This window comes from Agelaius tricolor, unplaced genomic scaffold, assembly GCF_023055355.1.
Source record: "Agelaius tricolor isolate 1412-34295 unplaced genomic scaffold, bAgeTri1.0.p SCAF_6, whole genome shotgun sequence".
Taxonomy (NCBI): Eukaryota; Metazoa; Chordata; class Aves; order Passeriformes; family Icteridae; genus Agelaius; species Agelaius tricolor.
In genome coordinates this window covers 25,818,560-25,840,353 of record NW_027269266.1, presented here as the reverse complement: position 1 = coordinate 25,840,353, position 21,794 = coordinate 25,818,560, and the positions used below count along the sequence as shown (strand labels likewise).

The following is a 21,794-nucleotide window of genomic DNA, read 5'->3' as shown; positions in this document are numbered from 1 at the left end:
TTGAGTCTGTGGAAATCCAGCTACACAGATACAAACAGGGGTGCTCAAGAACTTTCACTAAATTAAATGTCTCAGCATCAACATGATTCTCTCCACTGCTCACTTAACACATATTCAGACCTCTTCCATATTAAAATCTGAAATAGGCCTCTGAGTGGGAGTATTTCACACATCCAGAATGAAAGTCATATACCGGATTTATGAGATTGAAAGTCCATTTCATCTGAATAGTTCAACCAGGACAGCCTTGCTCTTTCCTGGGAGGTTATTTTTGCTTCTGGCTGCGCTTAAATACTGGAGTGGGGTGGGCAGTGAAGGGCTGAGAAGCAGAAACACACTTTTAACCCTCTTTTCTTCTTCAGAGAGCACTTCTCAGCTGCTCAAGCATCACCTGAACTGCCCCCATCTCACTAAGGAGGCTGCTGGCACTGGCACACGCTGCAGGCTACTGGCATCACTGGTGGAGGGAAGGCAGCAGCACTCGATCACCTTGGCACATAAGTTCTCCATATTAAAAAAACCCTACAACCCATCCCTTCCTCCCACAATGAAAACCAGGATGATAATTTATATACAATAAATTATATATATATATATATATATATATATATATATATATATATATATATAATATTGGTATATATCATTATATATACAAATAAATTGTTAATAGTAGTGGCAGGAGGTTGTTTGTTTGTTAGGGTTTTTTAAGGGGTGTCTTAGATGCCAGGGGGCTTCTTTCTGTTTTTTAAACCAAAGACCCTGCACACACCTTCCCCTGGGTTTAGCTGGCCTCATCAAGGTTACTAAGTAACCTTGAGTTGTATTCAGCCTTTCTACTGTTTTTTTGAGAAGGAAATTGAATCCCTCCCATGTTTGAGAAGCCTAGCTTTCAGTTTAAATAGGATTTTTCAAGTATTAGCATATCAAACAGTATAGTTGACAGCATGCAACATAAGATTAGCACATTTTATTTTTTCTAAGTCTTAGCTTCCTTCTGTCCTGCTATTTTGCATTTTTACTGAGAGCAAACCAAAGGCAAGCTTGGTAGCCATCTGCAGGAGCAAGACACCAGGTATATTTACACCACAGCTTGGTATATTTACACCACAGCTTCATTTGCTTTCAGGACTCAAAGCGTGGCTTTCGTCCATGAGCACTGCTGGCCCCCAGGATGTCTACAGGGCAGCAACATTTCAGCCCTGGCCCCTGAAAATATTTACCAGTACTGAAGAGATGGATCCCAGAATGCCACAGAGGGTGTTAGAAATGTTAAAGAAGCCAGGATCCTCTCCTGATCATAAATTGTTCAGGGGACATGCCAGGTCACATAGTATATTAAAAGGGACATGGAAATAGCAGCTCTGGCCCATCTCTGAATTGGCAGCAAGCAAAAGCAGTTGTAGACAGTATGAGTTTTAGAATCTACATTCTGCAGCAATATTTTGGGCTTTTAGGTATTATTTTAACATTTCGTTGCATATTTGATGAAAAGCTCACAAATTTAGTGTCAGTGTGGAAAGTGAAATAGTTGCATTGATTGTCTCAACATGCTTAAACACACTGAATGTAAACCTTGGTCACAGGTTTATTGTGGGCATGGATGTCAATGCAGACAGCCACTAACATTCCACAAACATAAATTGAGACAGAGTTCATAATTAAGGAATGATATATAAGATATCCTACACACACAGTAGGGCTTTACCTGCTTTTTTAGCTATTACCACCTATATAGGTAATCCTTATATCACTCCTCTGACTATACCAGAACAAAAGTCCTCTGATATAATTGTCATGAGAAAAGACAGACTGAGGCAAATTACATTCATTTCTCAACCTCAATTATATTGCTAGGACTACTAGAAGCATTACTTCCTAAAAACCTCTCAAGTATGACATACATCATTACCTTCCAGGTATCCATAACTGCAGTCAGTGGAATGTTACATTACAGTGATGCCAAAGCTCCTTAATCAAGTTCTACTTTTCCTGCATTAGGTGATTCACTGGTTCATGAAAAAGCAGCTCCATTATGGAGCAAGGTCAGCTCCACAGTGCCCATGACAGCTCATTAAACTGTGTGGCACCTGCTACCCATCCACAGGAAAAACACCTCAGCTCTGAGGCTTAAGAAGCAAAGATTCCTGAAGAAAAACAAAAAGAAAAAAAAAAATCACAACAGAAATGTAGCAGGATAGTTACCTCATCTGACATCAAGAGACTTCTAGCAAAATTAAGTGTGATTTGGCATTCCTTAAGTTGCCAGATAGACATCACCTTTACACTGGAAGGCAATTAGTGTCATTCATAATCAGTGTATACCCAGAGTACTCTCAGGTGGATATGTCCCAAAACCACATCCCAAGTATGCACTCAGTTACACAGTTATACTGAGATCTCTATGAAATTTGGAGAAATAAAAGGAAAGCAATGTATGGACAGCCAGGGAAACGTCAAAATCTTTCAGAAGTTTCTGTCAGTTAGGTCTTTGAAATGAGTCTATTTCAAGATGTCAGACCTTTCAGTAGTTAGATCTCAAAATAATCTGCTTTGGGTGTTCCGGAATAAGAATTTCTAGGTCTTTCAATTTGTCCAAATTCATATTTGATTATATATTCTCATCTGTTAGTGCATTTATTCACTTTTAATGCTCTTTATACTCCCCAGACAGGCAAAGTGGCATTTGAAATTTACCTGGTAGAATTTCACCTTTGTAGTCCCCTACCTGCTTTGAATGGAAAAAAAACAGGAGAGGAATCCAAATAATGTAGTTTGATGCTTTTGGACCAAATAAAACTGTTCACCATTAAAGATACATTTCTGTCGGTCCAACTCCAGATCAGTAGAATAAGACAGAACCAGATCTTTCCATTTCTTCAAGTCTTATCTAAACAAAGGAAAGTAGTGCTTAAAGGTTGTTTTTCTCCCATTTACAGTGTTCCATACAGGGCTTGGACAGTTAAAACTGTCCAAGCCCTGTATGGAACACTGTAAATGGTTATGACAATTCTGGGATGGAAAAATGACTCTATGAAAAAGAAAACAGCAAGCATGACTGTAGTTATTTTCCCACCTAAACTTAGTTTAAAAAAGTTAGCCTTTCTAAAGAGATTCACAGGCTGAAACAAAAACCCTCTACATACAAAGACCCCCATTTGTTATCCAAACCAGAAAACTGGTGTAGCACTTGTGAATATACAAGTTTTCTCCAAGACAAACATTAAAAATACCCCGCTAAGTTGTTCCAAAACACCTGTGTAAAGCTACTTATAACACTTGAGTGTTATGAATGTTCTGAATGTTCCAAAGTCATGTTCTTTGTTGCCCAGTTTTTAAAGATTCAGGTTTTTCAGCAACAATGGTTCCTTTAAGTAGCTTTGCAGATAGCTTTAACTGTGTCTGTCTGGGATGGAGTTAATTTTCCTTACAGCATCCCAGCCATACAGCTCTGTGCTTTGGGTTTGTGGATAAAGAGCGCCGATAACACACCAAAGTTTTGGCTAGAGCTGAGTAGAGTTCACACAGCACCAGAGGTGTTTTTTTCATTGCCTCTTCCCCTTTGTGTCTGCCCAAACCTGCAGGCCTAGGCTGTGAGTGGTCAAGAAGCTGGAGGGGACACAGCAGGACAGATGCTCCCAGCTGACAAAAGGGCTATTCCATACGGGATCATGCCCTACAATAAAGGCTCAGGAAAAACAGAAAGGAAGGCTAATCAAGGTTATGGTGTTTATCTTCCTGTTGTAAACACCTGCCTGCTGCAAGGAAATAAATTTATTTTGTTTTGCTTGTGAACACAGCTTTGCTTCTTGTATTAAAATGTCTCATCCTGACCCAAGTTTTCTTGCTTTTCCCAGTTTTTCTTGCTTGTCCCAGTTCTTTCTACCGTTCTACTGGGAGGGAAGAGCATATGAGCAATGGCATGGGAGCTCACATGGTGGCAGGGGCCAAACCATCACAAGAGCCCAAGTTTGGACTCAGTTATTTCAGTAGCTCAGTGAGACAACACTAATTCATTCACATATGGTGTTCAGCTTTCAGATACTCAAGTTTATTACAGACTTAACACAATAAAACATAGTATAAAAAAAGTAGATTGCAAAGTCTTCACATCATGGAATGCCAAGTTACAAAAATTGAAGTCATATCCTTGAAAATACATGAAAGCTAGTGGAAAAATATGGTGAGATAGAGAGAAAACTTGTGGGAGACAGGAAAGAAGGGGAGAAAAATACTAAGTCAGTTAAAAAAAAATATACGTGATTCAAGCTTTTTAAATAGAAAATTTAATATCATTCTTTGAGTCAAACAATCCTGCCTAGAAACATATTCTTAATGAAGTTAGGTCCAGATTTTGAACCTCTGAATAACAAGATCCCTTGTGCCCCAGTTAGCTTACGTTAACATAGCTTCTGTGTCCTACATGTCATTCCAAAATACCCTTTGACTTTAGAGTTTTTATCATGCTTTACTGGATAGATTGTTTGCTACACACTTACAAGAACATCTTAAGTTACAAAAATAGTTATCACTCATTAGTATTTCTATACATATCTCAAGCTATTATATGCACACTCTGTACATTGGATGTTAACAGCAGTTAAATTTGCTTCCTTAAAACAAACAAAAGAACTAAATCACAGTCAGTCAGACCCAAAATACTCAGGCACCATAATACACTTACATGTGTGGTACTAAACATCCCTGCCCATGCAAAGCAAAAGCAGTTCCAGTACCCAGGAAACACATGCATCCAAGTTGTGGGACCCTTGTGATGGCTGGAGGAGAGTATGAGGATCAGGATGTTATTCCACTGAACAGTCTCCCACTAGAAAAAAGGGCTCTCCACATGAAGTGTGCAGATCTCATGCAGACTGGTTTTCCTGGCCAACAGGCCTGCCTACCCATGGAAAAGCAGATTTACATGGCAAAAGCTGTAGGTAGTAGAACTACCCCAAAACACCCCTCTGGTAATGATCACAATTCCAGAGCTAAACAAAATAGGAAGGTGACTTCTAAGTGGGACAAACACTGGGTATTTGCCACTGCCACATAATCGTTCTCAACATCTTTTGGCTGAGATCTATTCCTCCTCCTTCCCTGGGCCAAAAGGAAAAAACTGAGACTTTTTGGTGTGACCAGGGCCATCACTAACAAATATTTTGCTGGTTGCAAGTAGTCCATTGCTGAAGTATATTGGTTGCACTTGCATTATTTATCCTTCCCTTTCAGTAGTGAAAAACCTGGAAGCATTAATAGGGTTGTTGCATTTTATTAAACAGGCAGGTAAAAGTTCTTAGTTCTTAGAGGTGCCATTACTAGTCTTTCTCATCTCTTAACTCTACAAGTGCACTTCAGCTGACGTGAAGCTTCCTGCAGCTGCCCAACTCTGGAACAAGCCACCCATTTCAGAAGGGAACAGACAGATGTCTTGCTACAGATTAGGGGGGTGGGAAGAAAAACAAAACCACAACTACCACCCCTCAAAAAAAAAAAAGGGAAACATTAAATGCTGAATAAGAAATAACACTGTTTCTCTTTTGACACTCCCTGAATATAGCAATTTCTCTCATACCACTCCAAGCACTATCCTTTCCATCATGAGGGCACAACACTTCAGTCAGGTTAAAGACCCTCATGGCTCAATCAAAGCACTTAGAGGTTCAGTGTTTAAATGGTTCCCTTTATAAACCACATGCTAAAAAGCCCAGGCATGTTTGCAATGCACTACTATGAAAAAAGATATTCACTTGCAGAACTGCAAGGACAACTTGAAGCAAAGTCAACTAAAACATGTACTCAAATCTGCCAGCACCAGGCTGCAAAATATAAACACTACAATGTTAATATCAAGGTCATGCACACATCAGAAGTGCATAAAGAACTTCAAAGTTACACCACAGAGGAAAAAGATACTTATGGTTTGTCTTCACAAAAGATTAGGAATTAAGCAACCATCCCTATGACATTGAGATGAGTAAAGAAATTATGAATTAACTTCTACAGGCTTTTTCCCACACCAGGAACTCAGGAATGTCAGGTATTTCGTCTTTTAATAAGAGTGCTTCCCTTTAAAACTCTCAAAATAGATATTTGATGATTAGATCTTTGATGGTTTGGATCTTGGGTGGTTATTTAGTAATTCTTTTATTTTTAAAGCAGTATATTTGAAATGTACAATAACTTTGTTCCCCAATGGTCAAATAGTCAACATTTTAATGCATTTAAGTGTTCCATACTTCAGTTATATTTTTGAAATTTTATAGTTATTTTAAACAGAATACATTAAGCTGATTTTCAATAGTGCCATTACAGTGCAACATCCGTACTATATTTCTTACTGTTTTAAGAAAAAACTATCAGAGCTTCCATTTTTAAGTGCAACAGGTTTTGGTAAAGGAATTGCTACAAAGTATTCAAGTGACGAGAATTCTACCAGAAATAAACACACTGCAATATCAGCATAAAGGTATTTGATAGTGTTTGAAGACCAGAGGAAGTTACAAGTGAAATATGAATCACTTCAGAAGACACACATAAGAAAAGCCAGGAAAAAAGTTTTACTTTTTCAAGTCAACTTTCTGGAGAGAATTGCATTTATTGATTTACAACTGAACTGAAAGACTTGCCTTTTTTATTTTAAGATCAAGATAAAATGAATGCGAAAAACGAAAGGTCTGGCACTTGGATCTGTACTGATGCCTTGTTTACAAAGTCATACAAGTTAATAGTGAGTTCCCTTGCTCCCTTAGCATGTTTCCAAACTTGGTCATATAAAGCAAGTACAAGTTAACTATTCACAAACATATTACTTGTTTATCTGATGAAATGCTGTATTAAAATCAGTAGATAAATTTAAATACTTGCCTTATTTGGTTAGTAATATGCTGACAGCTGTGCAAGGGAATTGTAGCACTTGGAACCTTAAGCCTTTTATTCTCCCATTATTGACTTAATTTGTGAATTCAGTGGGATTTTTAACGTACAGTTTGTTTCTTAAGATGAGAACTCTTCATCATTCATTAAGTCTATCACAAATTGATGTTTAGATATCCTGGATGAAATAAACTGAGTTTTATCCTCTCTCTTCTGACACATACATGGAAAGAATAACTCCGCTCAATTATTTAATTTAAATCAGAGAATTCCAAGCACTTCATGCAAGGTTAAGAATCACAGATTTAACTATTGATTTAGCTCAACATATACACCAAAATTTCAAAAGCCAGTTTGAGTCTCAACACTGCATAAAGTGTAACTTCCCCCTGCCACGCTTATGCAAAAGCAGCATTCACTATTGTCACCTAATAATTTGATCATTGTGCCATTCCAGTTATTTTAGATTACTTTTCATCCTTGGAAGAAAAATTTGTTTTAAATCAATGTAACTATCTGCCTACAGCTGTTTTCTTCTTTTTCTATTTCGAAATCCACGAACAACAACCCCCAAACAAAAACAACATTCCAGTGTGTAGATATTTAAGCCTAGAGGAAAAGAGCCTGTGTCACTTGCTGGCAGACTTCAGTTCTGATATGATTTAAACTAGAATTCTCTCCTACTTGCCATTATCAGCATATCTTTCTACACCAGGTATCATGAGTTCACCTCTCTGCTTCCAGCCAGCTGCCCACTCTCCGGGTCTTTAGTTATCACCTGTATCTTTACAGGCTATCAGACGAGCTTATAAATGTATTTTAGCAGCTAGAGGACTGAACCTCACCTAAACTCTAGAAAGGTAAGTCAATTGTGGACTAGTTTCCCTCATGACTGTGAGTTGTAATAAAGAATGGTTACTTTTAAGGGCCCAAAATCAAGAATAATCTTCAGAATCTAACTACAATAAGTCATCTCAACTGACTACTCCAGTTATAGAAGTTCTCTAAAGGCGAAAGATGAAGTTTTTATCTTATCAACAACTACATGAAACTGATATATGACAACAACTATCTAACAGTTGAGGTTCCAAAGGTTTTCATAGACTCTGGAGTAAGTGCTCAGAGCAATTGACATAGAGGAGGGGGGGGTTTATTATGGTTACTTAATGTCTCTTAAATCAGTCTTACATCACCCACATTTTTTCCCCACCCACCCCCTTAGGTCCATCTAAGAGAGGTCAGCAAAGAAGAGAATAATGTAGACATGTATCTTCACTGATGTACTGGAGCATCAGAGATTGTTAGTGGCAAGTTACTCAGAAGCCTTTTTCTATTGTGTTTATTGCCAATTCATTTTGTGTAGCTTATTTCCAGGAGATAGGCAGCACAAAACCAGTAATACCTATTTGAAAAAATACATTTTTCATTACAATGCAACAGTTTCAATAGTACCTTCTTACAGCTGCATCTCACCTAATTCAGAAATAAAACAATCCTGATTGAGGCTAATTAAAAAGTTAACCCTCAGAACAGTCAGCCTTTAGGAGTCAAACAACTTTGGACCCAAAGTTTTCAATCATCATGATTGACAATTACCCCAGAAATTGCCATGTGCAAACTGTGCTACAGAAACTATTTTGTGCTGTCAGTCAGTCATCTCACAATTCCACCAGCATGTACTCCTACAGAAAGAATTGCTTCATCTTCCCTCACAGAACTTTGATGTGACCGTTGAGTGCTCTGGAGGTACCAATAACTACGGCATTTGCTTACTGAGCCTGCGCCAGAAATGAACACAACCCAATGTATTAACACTTAAAAGTTGCTTAGGTACAGAATATATTAAAACAGTAAAAATCCCAAAAATTTACACCAAGCTCTCCAAACCCATGCTCAAAGTTTCCCACCTAGTTCCAACTGCGCAATCTTGATTTTAATACCTGTTCTAAAAAGCTTACTAAAAACCAGACTGGTAAAGTCTTGTTTGTTTTCTAGAGTCCTGTATTTTTCCTTTGTCAGTAATTGTTGTGGGGGTTGTTTCTTGTTTAGTTTTTAAACCCAGCTTTAAATCTAACAATATATATTGTCCTTATAACCCAGAGGTAGCAAGAGGGAATATGAATGAAAAGATGTCAGATTCTAGAAACTGGACATTCAACTCTAGTGTCATCCAAGAGAGCTTTCCTGGCTTTCATAGACTGCATGTCACCTCTAATCATGGATAGCAAATAAAGTGTAGAAACCCAAAATAAAGAGCTACTACCACTGGGTTACTAATAGAAATTTCATACCCAGACACCTCAAAGTAATCTTGTTATTTAAGTAGTAACATTCTGTTTTCAATAGTCAAATATCAAGAACTGAAGTATAAACTGAAAATTTATGAGTAATTTATGAGTATTACTTTTTAAAAATGCTCATTAGTGACACATTTCACCTAAACACAGACATACACACAGTTACTCTAAGTTGATGTACCACACTGTAAGGAAAAGTCCCAGTTCTGTTCAAGAATCTGATATTCCCCCTCTCCCCCCCACCACACAACTTGACAGAAGTGCTTACAGTAACAGAAAGCAAACAGAAGGGGAAAACACAACATTTAACAAGTGCACCTATTTACAATTTGCACCTTTCCCTCCTTGCATCTAAAGTGTACAGATCTCCACGTTTGCTATGCTGTACATCACATGTACTCTCTGCTCCATGGAACACCAGTTCTGTCCAAAGGATCTCTGCAAGCACCAACTGCAGTCATTCCACACCAACCAACAGGTGCTTTTACTGTGGAGGCTGAAGGACATTTAAATATTCTGACTGGCCCAGCTGGTAGGTTGTGTTTCCTCCACAGTCCACATACTGGTATCTCTCCTGGGATATTTGCTCAGGGTGGCCTAAGTATGAGGTTGTCACTGTCACTCTTAAAAAGACAGAAGAGAAGAGATTTTGAGTTTCCTATTCTAAAAATCACTGTGTTTATATTACTAGGGTTATTAAGGAAAAGGTTTTGGAACAAAACATGCTTTAAATACATTTAAGAACATTACTGATTTACCACTATAATTTTCTCCATGAAAGACATCTGGTTCCTTTTCCTAAAGATGCTAAAGCTGAGGTTTACTTGTAAAGTCTGCCACTACAAATAATATTTCTTGTTTGTGATAAGAAAGCAAATGATTAAACTACAAGCCATGCTACATCTACTGTAAAGACATGCCCCATTCCCTCACCAACGAAAGACCCCACCATTCTGAAATTTATGCAAAGTCACAAAAAAGCACTGTCACAAAGCAGTCTCTGACAGAGTACTAAAACCACAAACTCCTTCAAGATCAAAGTTCTCAGCAAGTTTTGAACCATGGCCGATACACAAAGTAATTTTAAAGTTTTTGAGACATCAGTAGCTCCATGGCTACAGCCCAGCTGCACAGCAGATACAGTAACAATGATTGTCAATCCAGTCTTTACACCACCAGAACCTGTCAAAAGACACAGTTCACTTTCTGTAACTATAAAGCAACTACACTAAAAAGCAAGCTGACTTAATTTTATCTATGATGCAAAGACTCTAGGATTAAGTATTTGAGTATTATTTTAATGAGAATAACATGGCTCCTGAAGTTGTTTCTCACACATAGGAAGACTACCATACTTACTGCATCATCACTACTATGTTATGTACTTTGATAGATGGTAAAGTACAGAAGTCACTGCAAAAAAGAAGAACAATTGTTAGATTTACATCAAACTTCTCCAGGGCAATTATCTGAAAAGCAAGACTTCTGGCTTCAACTGGAAATTCTGCTGTCTGTATACAGAGACTACAGAGTTGCTGGCAATGGCAACAGAATAATTTGCCAGTGACTGTATCACAATGACTCTACCTAGACCCACTGCTACATACACAGTCTTACTTTCACAAGTACTGTCTTCACATGTGTTTGCTTTCATGTAATGCTGAGGACACAACAGAAGTGTCCTCAGAAAGTGTTCATTCCATCTTCCAGAAGCTAACAAAGGTTAATCTGAGCCACTACATTTAAAGCCTGTCAGTGTCACTTTGTCACCTATTTTTTGAACTCATCCACTTCTACATTATGCAAAATAACCTTTAACCAACATACAGACATTCCAAAGTCAAGGTTACTGTTCCCTTGCAAGATAACCTTTTCAGACTTTCATTTTCTGACACATGCCTACATACCAGCCATAAAGAGCACCATGTAAGTGCACACTTTTAACCCCTGCTTCTTATATCACTGGTCTTGGTCAAAAATTTATCAGCTCTAGAATGAAAAGTATGTGATCAGTGCAGTGAGACTACTCGGCAGCTACCTACAATATTTGCATTCCTATTTGCAGCCTTTGTCATTCTTTCCCCCTGAACCAACAAAAATAAAATATAAAGTGAGTGAACTCAGCTTATCCAAATGATAAGAAAATACAGCATTATCATGAGCTCTATGAAGGCTATTTATGAAGTTTATTTATTCCTCATGCATCCTAAGTGTGTGCAGATTCACAAGATTCAGTGTTTACATAAAGCTAACTTACACACTTTTAAAAGGTGACAGAGGTTCAATGTTTTCTGTTGATTTGAAGTTTGTGCCTCTCTTAGCATTTCACATCTATTTCATTTTATTTCAACAATTGAAAACAACAAGGTTTTCTCCCATCCCTAGGAGGCTGGCATCCACTAGAACTGCACACAGACCTGAAGCCTCAATAGTTACCTCCTTCTGTTCAGTCTCGATTTCAGTGTAAAAGAACTAAAATTGAGGTTTGTGACCAAGAGATAATGAGGTTTTTCATTATCAGTGTTAGATTTCAGTGTAAGAGAACTAAAACTGGAGTTTGTGACCAAGAGATAATTTGTCTGATGGACAAATGAACTTTTAAAACCACTCAAAGGGCAGGCTGTAAACACTGCTTACTATATACACAACATGTGAAGACAAGCCTCTAATTTCTATACCACTGAATATAAATTTCCTTCTACTGCAGAGAAAGTCGTGGGAAAGTTATTAGAGAACTTGTTAGGGGAACACACCTGCACTTCCACCCCTAAAGCAGCAGTCCTAACTAGTGCCAACCCCTAAAATACTGTAACAGAGATACCATTTAAAGGGTATCTAGCCAGGTATAGCAAGCCACTATATGAAACTAATCAAGCAATTGTGGTTTACCTCTCTCAGTACTACTAAACTTAAAGAAAATGCCCCAGCATCTCTTCAAACAGGTTCCTGCTAACTTTGGAAAAAGTTGTTCTTAACAGCCCTGCAACTTTTAATAAGATCCATGTGATATTTACAAGTGAGTACACTTACTACATGTAGCTCATTTCATCTTGTATGACTGTGGGCACCATATAATCAATCTAAAAAAAAAAAACACAATAAAAAATCAATGAAAACACCACTAAGTAGATTTATATATGAAGATTAACACATGTTTAACTTGGAAAGCCTAAGCTACTTACCTGTTTCATATCCAGTGGACCAATGTTGGTGATGTTGTTTAACCGTGCTTTGCCAATAACTGTTTTTGAAAACTGAACTTGGGCTGTGATATTTGCCACTTCAACAGAGTAGTAGTTGTTATTTGTTATATTAAGTGTGTTCTGAAAAAACAAACACAAAACAGTAACACTTATCCATTCTGTGTATCTCCATAAGCAAGCATTTTGAATCTTATCCATGAAACAGTAAGATCAGAAATTCTGCAAGTAGATTTTCCTGCCTGTGAGGACTGCAGACAGGAGTAGGGTCACCACCACTTCTGAGTTTCTTTAGTGATTATATTGAGTAACACAAACTTCTGCACAACTTTCGTGGTAACAACCCTCCACTTCAAATACTGCATTTCTTCCTATCCTCAATTATTCCTTCCAGGAAATTTAGCTATTGAAGGACCTCTTTCTCCCATTGTAGCTTTGCTTTATTTAAAATTAAGAAATCTACCAAAGGTCTTTAGGCAAACCTGTATGAAGGTCATTACGAAGAAATCAAGAACTATCTGGGAAGAGCTCCTTTAAGTTTTAAGGTGGATAAGAAAGTATTTTTCCTCAACACCAATTTTGACAGAGGCATAATACCAGGGCAGTAGCAAATAGCATTCCTACATACACACACTACATTTCAGACATATTCCAAAAGTAACACTGAGAACTCCAAAGTTACTGTTCCCTTGAAAACAGAATACAGTGTCAGCTTGCAACTACATCTCTATTAGCTACAGGAACCAGCCTCAGCAGGCTCAGTTACATTTTTCAAACTGGTCACCGACCTAATTCTTAAGGCACCAACTAAGCCTTTCAGCCAGACCACAGTTTCTACCTACACTAAACTCTCAAAGCAGTATCTCCTGTTGCACTCATGCATTCCAAACACCCAAGAAGTCAGACCTACCGTAATATTGAGATAGATTATCCGCCTTTCCTGTTCGTAAGTGACATATACTGACTTCACACCAATGTACTGAACATCAATTGAGCGAGGAAACAAGAAAAATACAGCCAGCCCAGAGAGTAGCAAACACACAGTTACAGAAGCAGTCACATAGAGCTTTCTGGAAGAAAAAAAAAGCACAATTCAGAGTCAAAAGCACATTAAAAAACAATGACATGCTATTTTAAGTGATAAGGAGCAGGACTAGTGAATACAATTAATTCAGTCTATTTCTAGCCTCCACTAGCTTCTAAAAAGGAAAAAAAAACCTATGCTGCACTTCACAGCTATGTCTTAAACTGCTGTTACTCCTGCATAAATATCAGAAACCACATTTCAAATCATGCGGTTACCCCAACATTAGAAACTTCCAAAGGAAAACAGAAGTAAATATTTATGTGCTTTGAAACAAATCCACTTCCTCTTAACATTTATTTATAGCACAACTTCCATCGTTTTGCGGAAGTCTCACAAAAACCACCCAGAACACAAAATAAAGCTCTTATGACAGACAATCCTGACTTCCAGGGAAAGTGTTAGGACTTCAGCTAAGGAGCAGGAAATTCACAATTAAGCTAACAGAAAAAGGGTGTGTTTGTGTGCATACGAGGGTGGGGTGCTAGTAGTGGTGTGAGAGATAATAAAAATCCCTCCACAAATAAAAGGATCTACTTCAGCTCCAATTTTGTCAAGATTTGAACACTAAAGTAATATGTTTCATATCTGTACTACCATTACATCAGTTATATTATCCAGAATAGTATTATGTGAAGCTAATATATTTCTTTTTACCTGGCACTCATTTCTGTTTACTACAAAAATATCAAAACATTAAAAAAAAATGAAGTAAAAACTAAAACAAGAAGCCCCGAGGATTGCAGTGAACCCCCCAAAGTAGATCCTAGAAAAAAAATGCTATTATGCTATGTTAAAATGAAATATAATTATGTATCATAAATTGTTGACTTTTCTAGCTGCAAAAACCAGAATGTTACTAATTATTTTAAGGTGACCTATTTTGTAGTAGTGGCTCAAAGATGCTACAAATTAACTCCAACTCCAACAGAGAAGATGTGCCTGCTTAGATCAATTAGGATGTTACAGAGATTAAGACCTGCTCACATCATTACTATAAATAGGTCATACAGTACTCCTTAGCTTTGTCCTTAGCTAAGATGTATTGTGATGGAATTATGCAGACCTGTTAATAAATAACTCACCAAGAGTTAGAGGTTAAGGCTGATATTACCCACAAGCCCTGTTCTTCCCATAATGAATGCAAGAAAGCATTACAATGATTTTTTGCTCAATTCTTCTTATTGCTATCCCCTTAGAATTGTTGAACTTTAACTAGAAGAGAATAATTAACTGTAGATTCAGGTATCACAAACAGCTATTGACTTACGTTCTTCTTGGCCTCAGTCTCTGATCACTGTATGGAATTAAGGCTACCAGCTGATTTTCCTGCCCTGGAAACAAAAACACCCTTTCAGAATTTAAACAAAGAATAAGTGTTGTTGCAGCTCTTTTAAACAAAGAGTAACCATTACAACTTAGTGGCACCAAAGAATAAACACTAAAGATAAACATTTAAATTCCAGATAAGGACCCAGGTCAAATGCTACTGTAGCTGATGTCACCTTCTGAAATAGAGCATGGCTTATGCAACATGAAGATGAAAAAACACCAAGTCCACAAGGACCAAAACAGCAATAAATTCTGCCTCTGTGCTGCACACATGACCACAGGCAGTATTTCCTCTGGCACCACTTCCTGGAGAAAAAGAGATGCAGAACAGCTCTGAGTTATTTATGCCAGACCATATGAACTCATGGGACAAAACATTCAGAAGCTTGGGCAGTAAGAACTGATCCAGAAGGCATTCTGCATGTACTCTTCTGAAAAAGCAGAGGTCAGGTTTGGTTTAAAAAGCAAACAACAAGCCCAAACAGCAAGCCCAAACTGAAACAACCAAAGCTAACAATAAAGGTGATCTGGGCAACACAAGCTATGCATATAGGGCATTCTGAAAATCAGAAGTATATAAAACCATACTTATCATGGTGCTGCTGAGCTGTAGCACCCTGGAAGTCAAATAAGTATCTACTGGAATTTCTCCATGAAAGTTATGTCACTGGACAGCATTTTTATAGGGTTGATTTTTTAACAGCAGAAGTAAAGAGCACATGCACAGATGAGTAGTTGAAAATACGTGTACTACATCTGCCAGTAGAGCTTTTGCTATTTGTTGTGGAACTGTATGAGAACAGAGGCCTCAAGGCCAAGTCAAATCTGCAATTTTTAAGCCAAGTGCAGAATTTGATCAAATCATCACTTAGCTAACCAAGCACTTGGCAATGATTCCATGCTGAATCACTAAGCTAAGCAAAACATGCTAACCAAGCATACAGTAGTATGCAAAACATCAACATTCTAAAAAGCCTCTACCAATTTAAAACACATTTTCATCTCTATTTCCATGAAGCATCTTCAACCTTTAAGAAAATATCACAGTACTCCTTTCATACACTATACTAAAAACTAAACCTGTTCAAGTAACAAAACATAATTTAATGGATTTATTATAGTTTAGCCACCATATCATGAATTAATTATAGTCTTACTAGTCATGCTGTCATTCTTAATTTTTCCCCTCTCTCCTCAAATGACCCCAAAACGTGACATTTTTTCTTCTCTAAAATACTAAGGAATGATTACAAACACAATCCTCTTAGCTCTAATAACTCATTTTAAGTTCAACCACATTATTTCATTAGAATTTATACACAATGTGCAGGTTTTTATAGTTACTGCAAAATCTTTAATAAAATAATTAACTAACATTTATTTAAGTATTACATCCAAGGATTCTACAGTGAAAATAAGAAGCTTTTGAACATGGAAATTCTGCTACTTCTGCACTTTGAGTAAAATGTGCTATTGATATTAACAAGTATTTCAAGTTAATAAGTTAACAGAACAAACTTTTTTACCCTTTCTGGCTAAGGCAATTTTTAGTTTCATAGCTTTTCTAGGTGTGAAATTTGATGAATTCAGAGGTACTCCAAGAATACATTGTAGTAGAAAGTTTAACAGCTAAAACACAAATCTCTTGTGGTATTTGCAACCATTGAAATATTCTGTGCTCCCTGGTCCTTCTACAAAGGTGAGATGCAAGTGTTTGTGAGCTGTGTCATAACCTAATCTCACTGAAGCACATGTAGAAGGACAACATGGCACAGACATCACTCAAGTTTCTTGAGCTGCTGCTCAAAATCAGTTCCAAGAGCTTTTACACCCAATAATCTATTTTGGGTAAGAGGTCTGGCAAAGGCAAACTCTAACATGAAATCATGTCATCAGCTCTTCCCCAGTCAAAGGGAAAATCTCACAGCTGAAGCAAAATGCTGTGCCTTGGCCCACTTGGCCCTCCTTCTGCCTGGTTTCAGATATCCCACGTTCTCCTTTCTCTCTTCATAAATATTGAGGGAGCTTATAATTTAGGACAGAAGCATAACAAAGCAGCATGTTTTACCAAGAGAAAAAGTAAAGGATGACAGCAAAGCAAATAAAACAGTTAGGTATGGAGACTAATGCTGTGCAGCCTACTCCTTCCTGAGGCAGCCAAAGAACCTATATATTTTCAAATCCAAGCTGGAGTTATCCACCTAGCAAGCACCACTGGGACAAAAGCAGGATAAAGGAAAACAAGGGACACTGGCAGCAATGAGGGCAAAAGAATTAACTATAAATCAGGGAAGAGGTGTTGCAGCCCAGGTCTACTTTTCCATCTCTGTATTTGCAGCCATTTTTGCAGTTATATATTGATTCAAAAAGTTTAAAATAGGTAGTGAAAAGAAAAAAATGCAATAAAATGTCATGAAACTAAAGGTTTGCTAATTTAACTTGCAAGACCTATGGTTATGGGTGGATTCAAAGCTGAGGAGGGAGAAACAGTTGCATTGTTTCTTCCTCCTCAGAAGGGACAAGAAGAGATCCAAGTTGTAACAGCCAAGGTGCGACAGCCGACCCAATTTGTTACACTCATCTAGTGCAACAAAACACTTAGTGCTGAAAACAAAGTCAAAAAGATGAGAAAACTTCATCTTGACTTGAAAAGCTATTTGTTATGCATTATTACAAATGCATATGGTTATGATGTAAATTTATAGGTTAAAAAAAGAAATAAAATAATAAACAAGGAAACTTACCTCGTGGAATTCTTCCTGTTCCCTGGCAGGTTGGGCAGGTGACACTGTCCCTTCCTGTAAATTCCACATAGGGAAACTGCGACACATCTCCACATCTGCTGTCCTCATTGTGCACTTCTGAGTGAACTAAACCATTCCTCACATTATCAGACACTGAGCTTCCATCATAGCCATCTTCCTTGCATGTATGCATAGGCAGGTGAGAAAGTGATTTTCCCATGTCTGAAAAGAAGTCAGAAGGATGCTTTCAGGGACAATGACTCAAACACAGCTTGCATTTATTCCTCTGCACCAGGTAACTGTTAGTGTGTGGGCACAGTCTGACAAGGCTCAGCTCCCCTTTGTTCAGACTCCTTAGGATCCACAAAGCACTAAGGCCTGGTCAAGCTGGAGCCAATCCCAAACTGTAAAGAACCTGAATTAACTGGGAGCTTTCTTCAGATTCCCCAATATGCACAGGTTGGAACCTGATCTATGAGAGACACTGTTAAATTTAGAACAGTACAACTGGAGGGAAAAGTTGCAACAGCTTTTCAAAGGATTGCTACTGTACAGGCTTTAACAAAACACACTAATCTTTGTGTTATAAAAAACAAACAAAAAAAAATCAACACTGGGCCACAGAATGCAATTTGCAATTTTGAGTAAATTCTACACACATGACAGACCAAATTTCAGTAAATTTTTCAGCCTGGACTTGTTTTGAGAACATAGGATTGGCTGTTAGTTTCCAAGCTAGAAATATAGATCACCTGATATTTAAACGGATGATTCCCTTTATTTCAAAAGAGGACTAGTTCCCAGGGAAGTCAAGTGAAAAATGGGAGTTACTTAAACATAGCAGCTGCCAATATATAGCATTTATAAAGACTTGTTTAAAAAAAGAGTATCACTCACAAAAACATTTTTGTTACCTGTATTTTAATTTTTTCTCATTACTGTACCTTTTCAGCCACGACACTTAAAATATTTTGAAACATGGAACATTTGAAACTAAAGTCTGTAAAAAAGTGCAGTAAGCAGAAACACCCCAGTTAGCAACATGGGGGGAAAAACCTCCGAGAGAAAAAAAATAAACCTCTACAGCAATGGCACTTAGTTGTTCCGCTGATCCACAAAACCCATTTTGGTTACTTAACACACAGAGACAGCAATCACTCCATCAGTTTTTTGATTAAAATTGACTGACTAATCAATTGATCAATCAATTGATTAAAAAAGAATATGCAAAGCTTCACTGTTTGTTTTGTTTTTTGTCCATTAAGAAGTATTTTTAGAGTGGCAGCTAGGAATTATCACGCTCATTCACTAAAAAGAAACCCTAGAAGGAAGATGAAAAGAGGAAGATAAGTCAGAATGTTTTAAACCAACTACTCAAGACAGAACAGAAATACCTCAATACTAATGGCAATGCAAACACAACATTAATTCATTACATTGCCACAAAGCCTAGGTGAATGTGGGAGAAGGAAAGTAAGTCAACAAATGCCAACTAGTCCCAGTTACTGCCCCAGCGAATATGCAGGATTACTTTTTTCACTTATGTCATTAAACCCTTACAAGCAGGAAAGCTATTCACCCTTCTGCTGCTACAGCACTTTTTAAATACTCTAAGTTTAGGAGCCATTCAATAATGGAAATTGTTGAACTGAAAATTAAAACTACTGAGCTATTGAAAAAAAATCCCGAAAAAGCTGTCGACACTGTTGACAATTATTTCACATGGGGTTTTTGTTTACTTTTCTGCTTGCAGCTGACCTACAGCCTTCAAGCTACGGAACTTGAGTCCTGCAGCTTAGGCAATAGCTGTCACAATTACAGATCTGAAAGCTCAGGGATCATGCTGTTCTGCCACCACTTCATCCAACACCCACTGACAACTGAAATGCACCTTCTAGTTTTAGCTTCTTCCAGAAGGAAAAGCTCACACACTCCCTGATCACACTGTGACATGAACCAAAGTGCAGCAGGCAAGGATGACTGGGAACTCCTTTCAAGAGCACATCCTTTATTTGAATTAAAGTGCTAAAGCAGGTGCATCCTTCAATGCCAACTGTACCGGAGCTTCAATAATTGAATTTAATGGTGCCAGAGACCAGGGAAAAACATCTCAGTTCACAAACAGGAAAACACAGAACCATCTTCAAGCAAAATTAGATTCACCAACATGCTTTTTCCCCTAGCCAAGCCTGAACCTTACTACAGTTGACCACAAATCAAAAACATGTTGATCCAGCACTCAGAGGCTAAACAGTAGTAACTCTGACAATATAACATCCCTGTATGTCACAGCTTCCATGCTGCTACCAAAGTCAGAAATCCTGCTTCATGAACAGCTCTGCTTTGGTGCAGTCTCCCTTGCAACTGATGTTAGAATCCCCTTGAACTTAGCTGGGATTTCCGTGAATTCACAGTTTGTTAAAACGGGTTCGGTAAATTAAAAATGTGACAAGTGGCTTTTCTTTATGACCGCACCCTTCAACTTGCTGTGCACTGCAGCACAACAGCAGGTGGACAAAACCCAAACAGCGTCACAAGACAGACTGAACCGCCACATCCTGAGCTACACGCAAGACTAGAGGAAACAACTTTGTTTGTAAATTCAGTGAAACTTCATAGAGTCAAACGAAATTGTTATACTTCTCCAGCAAGTTACGCTGATGTTCTTACCCTTTATATGCAAACATATAAACTTGAGATTACAAACCTACTTCTTTTTTCAATACAGCAAAAGATTTCGAATCGCAACCGCCGTCTGCTTCATCAGCTGCGCCTTAACCGCGAGCATCAGCAGCTCCTGCGAGGCAGAGGACGCGGCAGGGCAAGGCAGTGACTTGGCAGCCACAGGCTTGGCCAGCTCGGCTGGGCACGACCAGCGCTGCCTTTCCCGACCCCGCTACAGAGCCGCGTCTCGGACACCGCCTGAGCGGTAAGGTGGGCGCTGCCAAAATAAAGCACTCAAAAATCCTGGGGTTAAACGATTTTCTCGTCCGTCAGCACTAGCTGCCCTTACAAACATGGCGAAGTTTACAGCCGGCAGGCTTGGACCAAGGCCCGGCGAGCTCGGCTGCTGCTGGCCTGCCCGGCCAGCCCCCAGTCCCCGCTCGGCCTGGGGTGGTCTCGGCGCAGGAGCCGTCCCGGCGCAGGGGCACGGCAGGGCAAGGGACAAGGCCAGACAAGGCCGGGCAAGGCCGGGCAAGGCCGGGCAAGGCCCCCGGCCCCCGGCCCCCCCCGCCCGCCGCGGGCCTGCCCAGGCCCCGCCGAGGCCCAGGGGCGGCCGCAGCGCCCCCCGCCCGGCGCGCAGCCCCGCAGCCCCCGCCCGCCCGCCCGCCGCGGAGCGCCCTCCGGTCCCACCTGCTGCGCGGCTCCGCGGGCCGGGCCGGGCGGCACAGAGGCAGAACCGGAGGCTCCGGGAGCGACGCAGCTGCCGGCACCGAGCCCCGGATCGGGCGTGTGCGCAGCCGCGGGGCGGAGCCGGACTCGTCCCGTCCCGCCCGGCCACGGGCGGAGCCGGCTGCGCTCCTGACCGTGCCGGAGAACAGGTGGCCCAAGGCTCGGGAATAGTGCCTAAATCGCCGTCCCGAGGGCTGCAGGGCGATCCCGTATCCGGGAGTGGGATCAAGGGTCGTGGAAATGGGAATAGGGAAATGGGAAAATGCCGTTTTGCGGCAGAGGGTCTAAAGGAGACAGAGCGGGATCCCATCCGGGGTTTCCCTGGTTCCCGGGGTTCAGAATCCTATTAACAGAATCATCTAGATTGGAAAAGGTTGTCGAGTCCAACCTATGACCGAACCACCGTGTGAACTAGAACACGGCACCAAGGGTCACATCCAATCTTTCCCTAAACACCTCCAGAGACAGTAACTCCAGTACCTTCCAGGCCAGTCCATCCCATCCCAGTGCCCAATCACCCATCCTGTGAAGAAATTCTTCCTAATGTGCAGCCTGACCCCCGGTCAGGTTAAACCCATGCTCTCTCGTCCTGTTGCTAGTTTGCCGTGCTGTCTGCAGCTATGAGCACCCCTCCTTCTGTCCTCAGCTTCATGGTACCTTGTGAGGCACCATCGCTATTTTCTGGGTCCTCTTTGGTAGCTCTGGTGGACGTTCCTTGCTCCCTTGTGCTCCGGGAGAAAGGAGATCCTCATGAGAGCAAAGTGGTGGCAGGGCAGCAAAAAGAGGCTCCCTAAACGAGCGCAGTTTGTACATTATACAATGTTGCACATTATACAATGTTGCTTGTACAGCCGATGTTTATCCAGGA

The 21,794-nt window shown here is 39.6% G+C and overlaps 1 protein-coding gene across 1 annotated transcript; it reads right to left on the bottom strand.

Moving 5' to 3' along the window:
• Nucleotides 1-4,029: 4,029 nt before the first annotated feature.
• TMEM106B (transmembrane protein 106B) lies at nt 4,030-21,014 on the bottom strand. Its single transcript, XM_071429088.1, has 8 exons — nt 20,888-21,014; nt 17,534-17,755; nt 14,728-14,791; nt 13,284-13,443; nt 12,356-12,496; nt 12,204-12,253; nt 10,533-10,586; nt 4,030-9,796 (listed from the first exon to the last, which is right to left on the bottom strand). The coding sequence occupies exons 2-8, from the start codon at nt 17,751-17,753 to the stop codon at nt 9,658-9,660; spliced, it is 828 nt and encodes a 275-aa protein (XP_071285189.1). The 5' UTR covers nt 17,754-17,755; nt 20,888-21,014; the 3' UTR covers nt 4,030-9,657.
• Nucleotides 21,015-21,794: the final 780 nt, after the last annotated feature.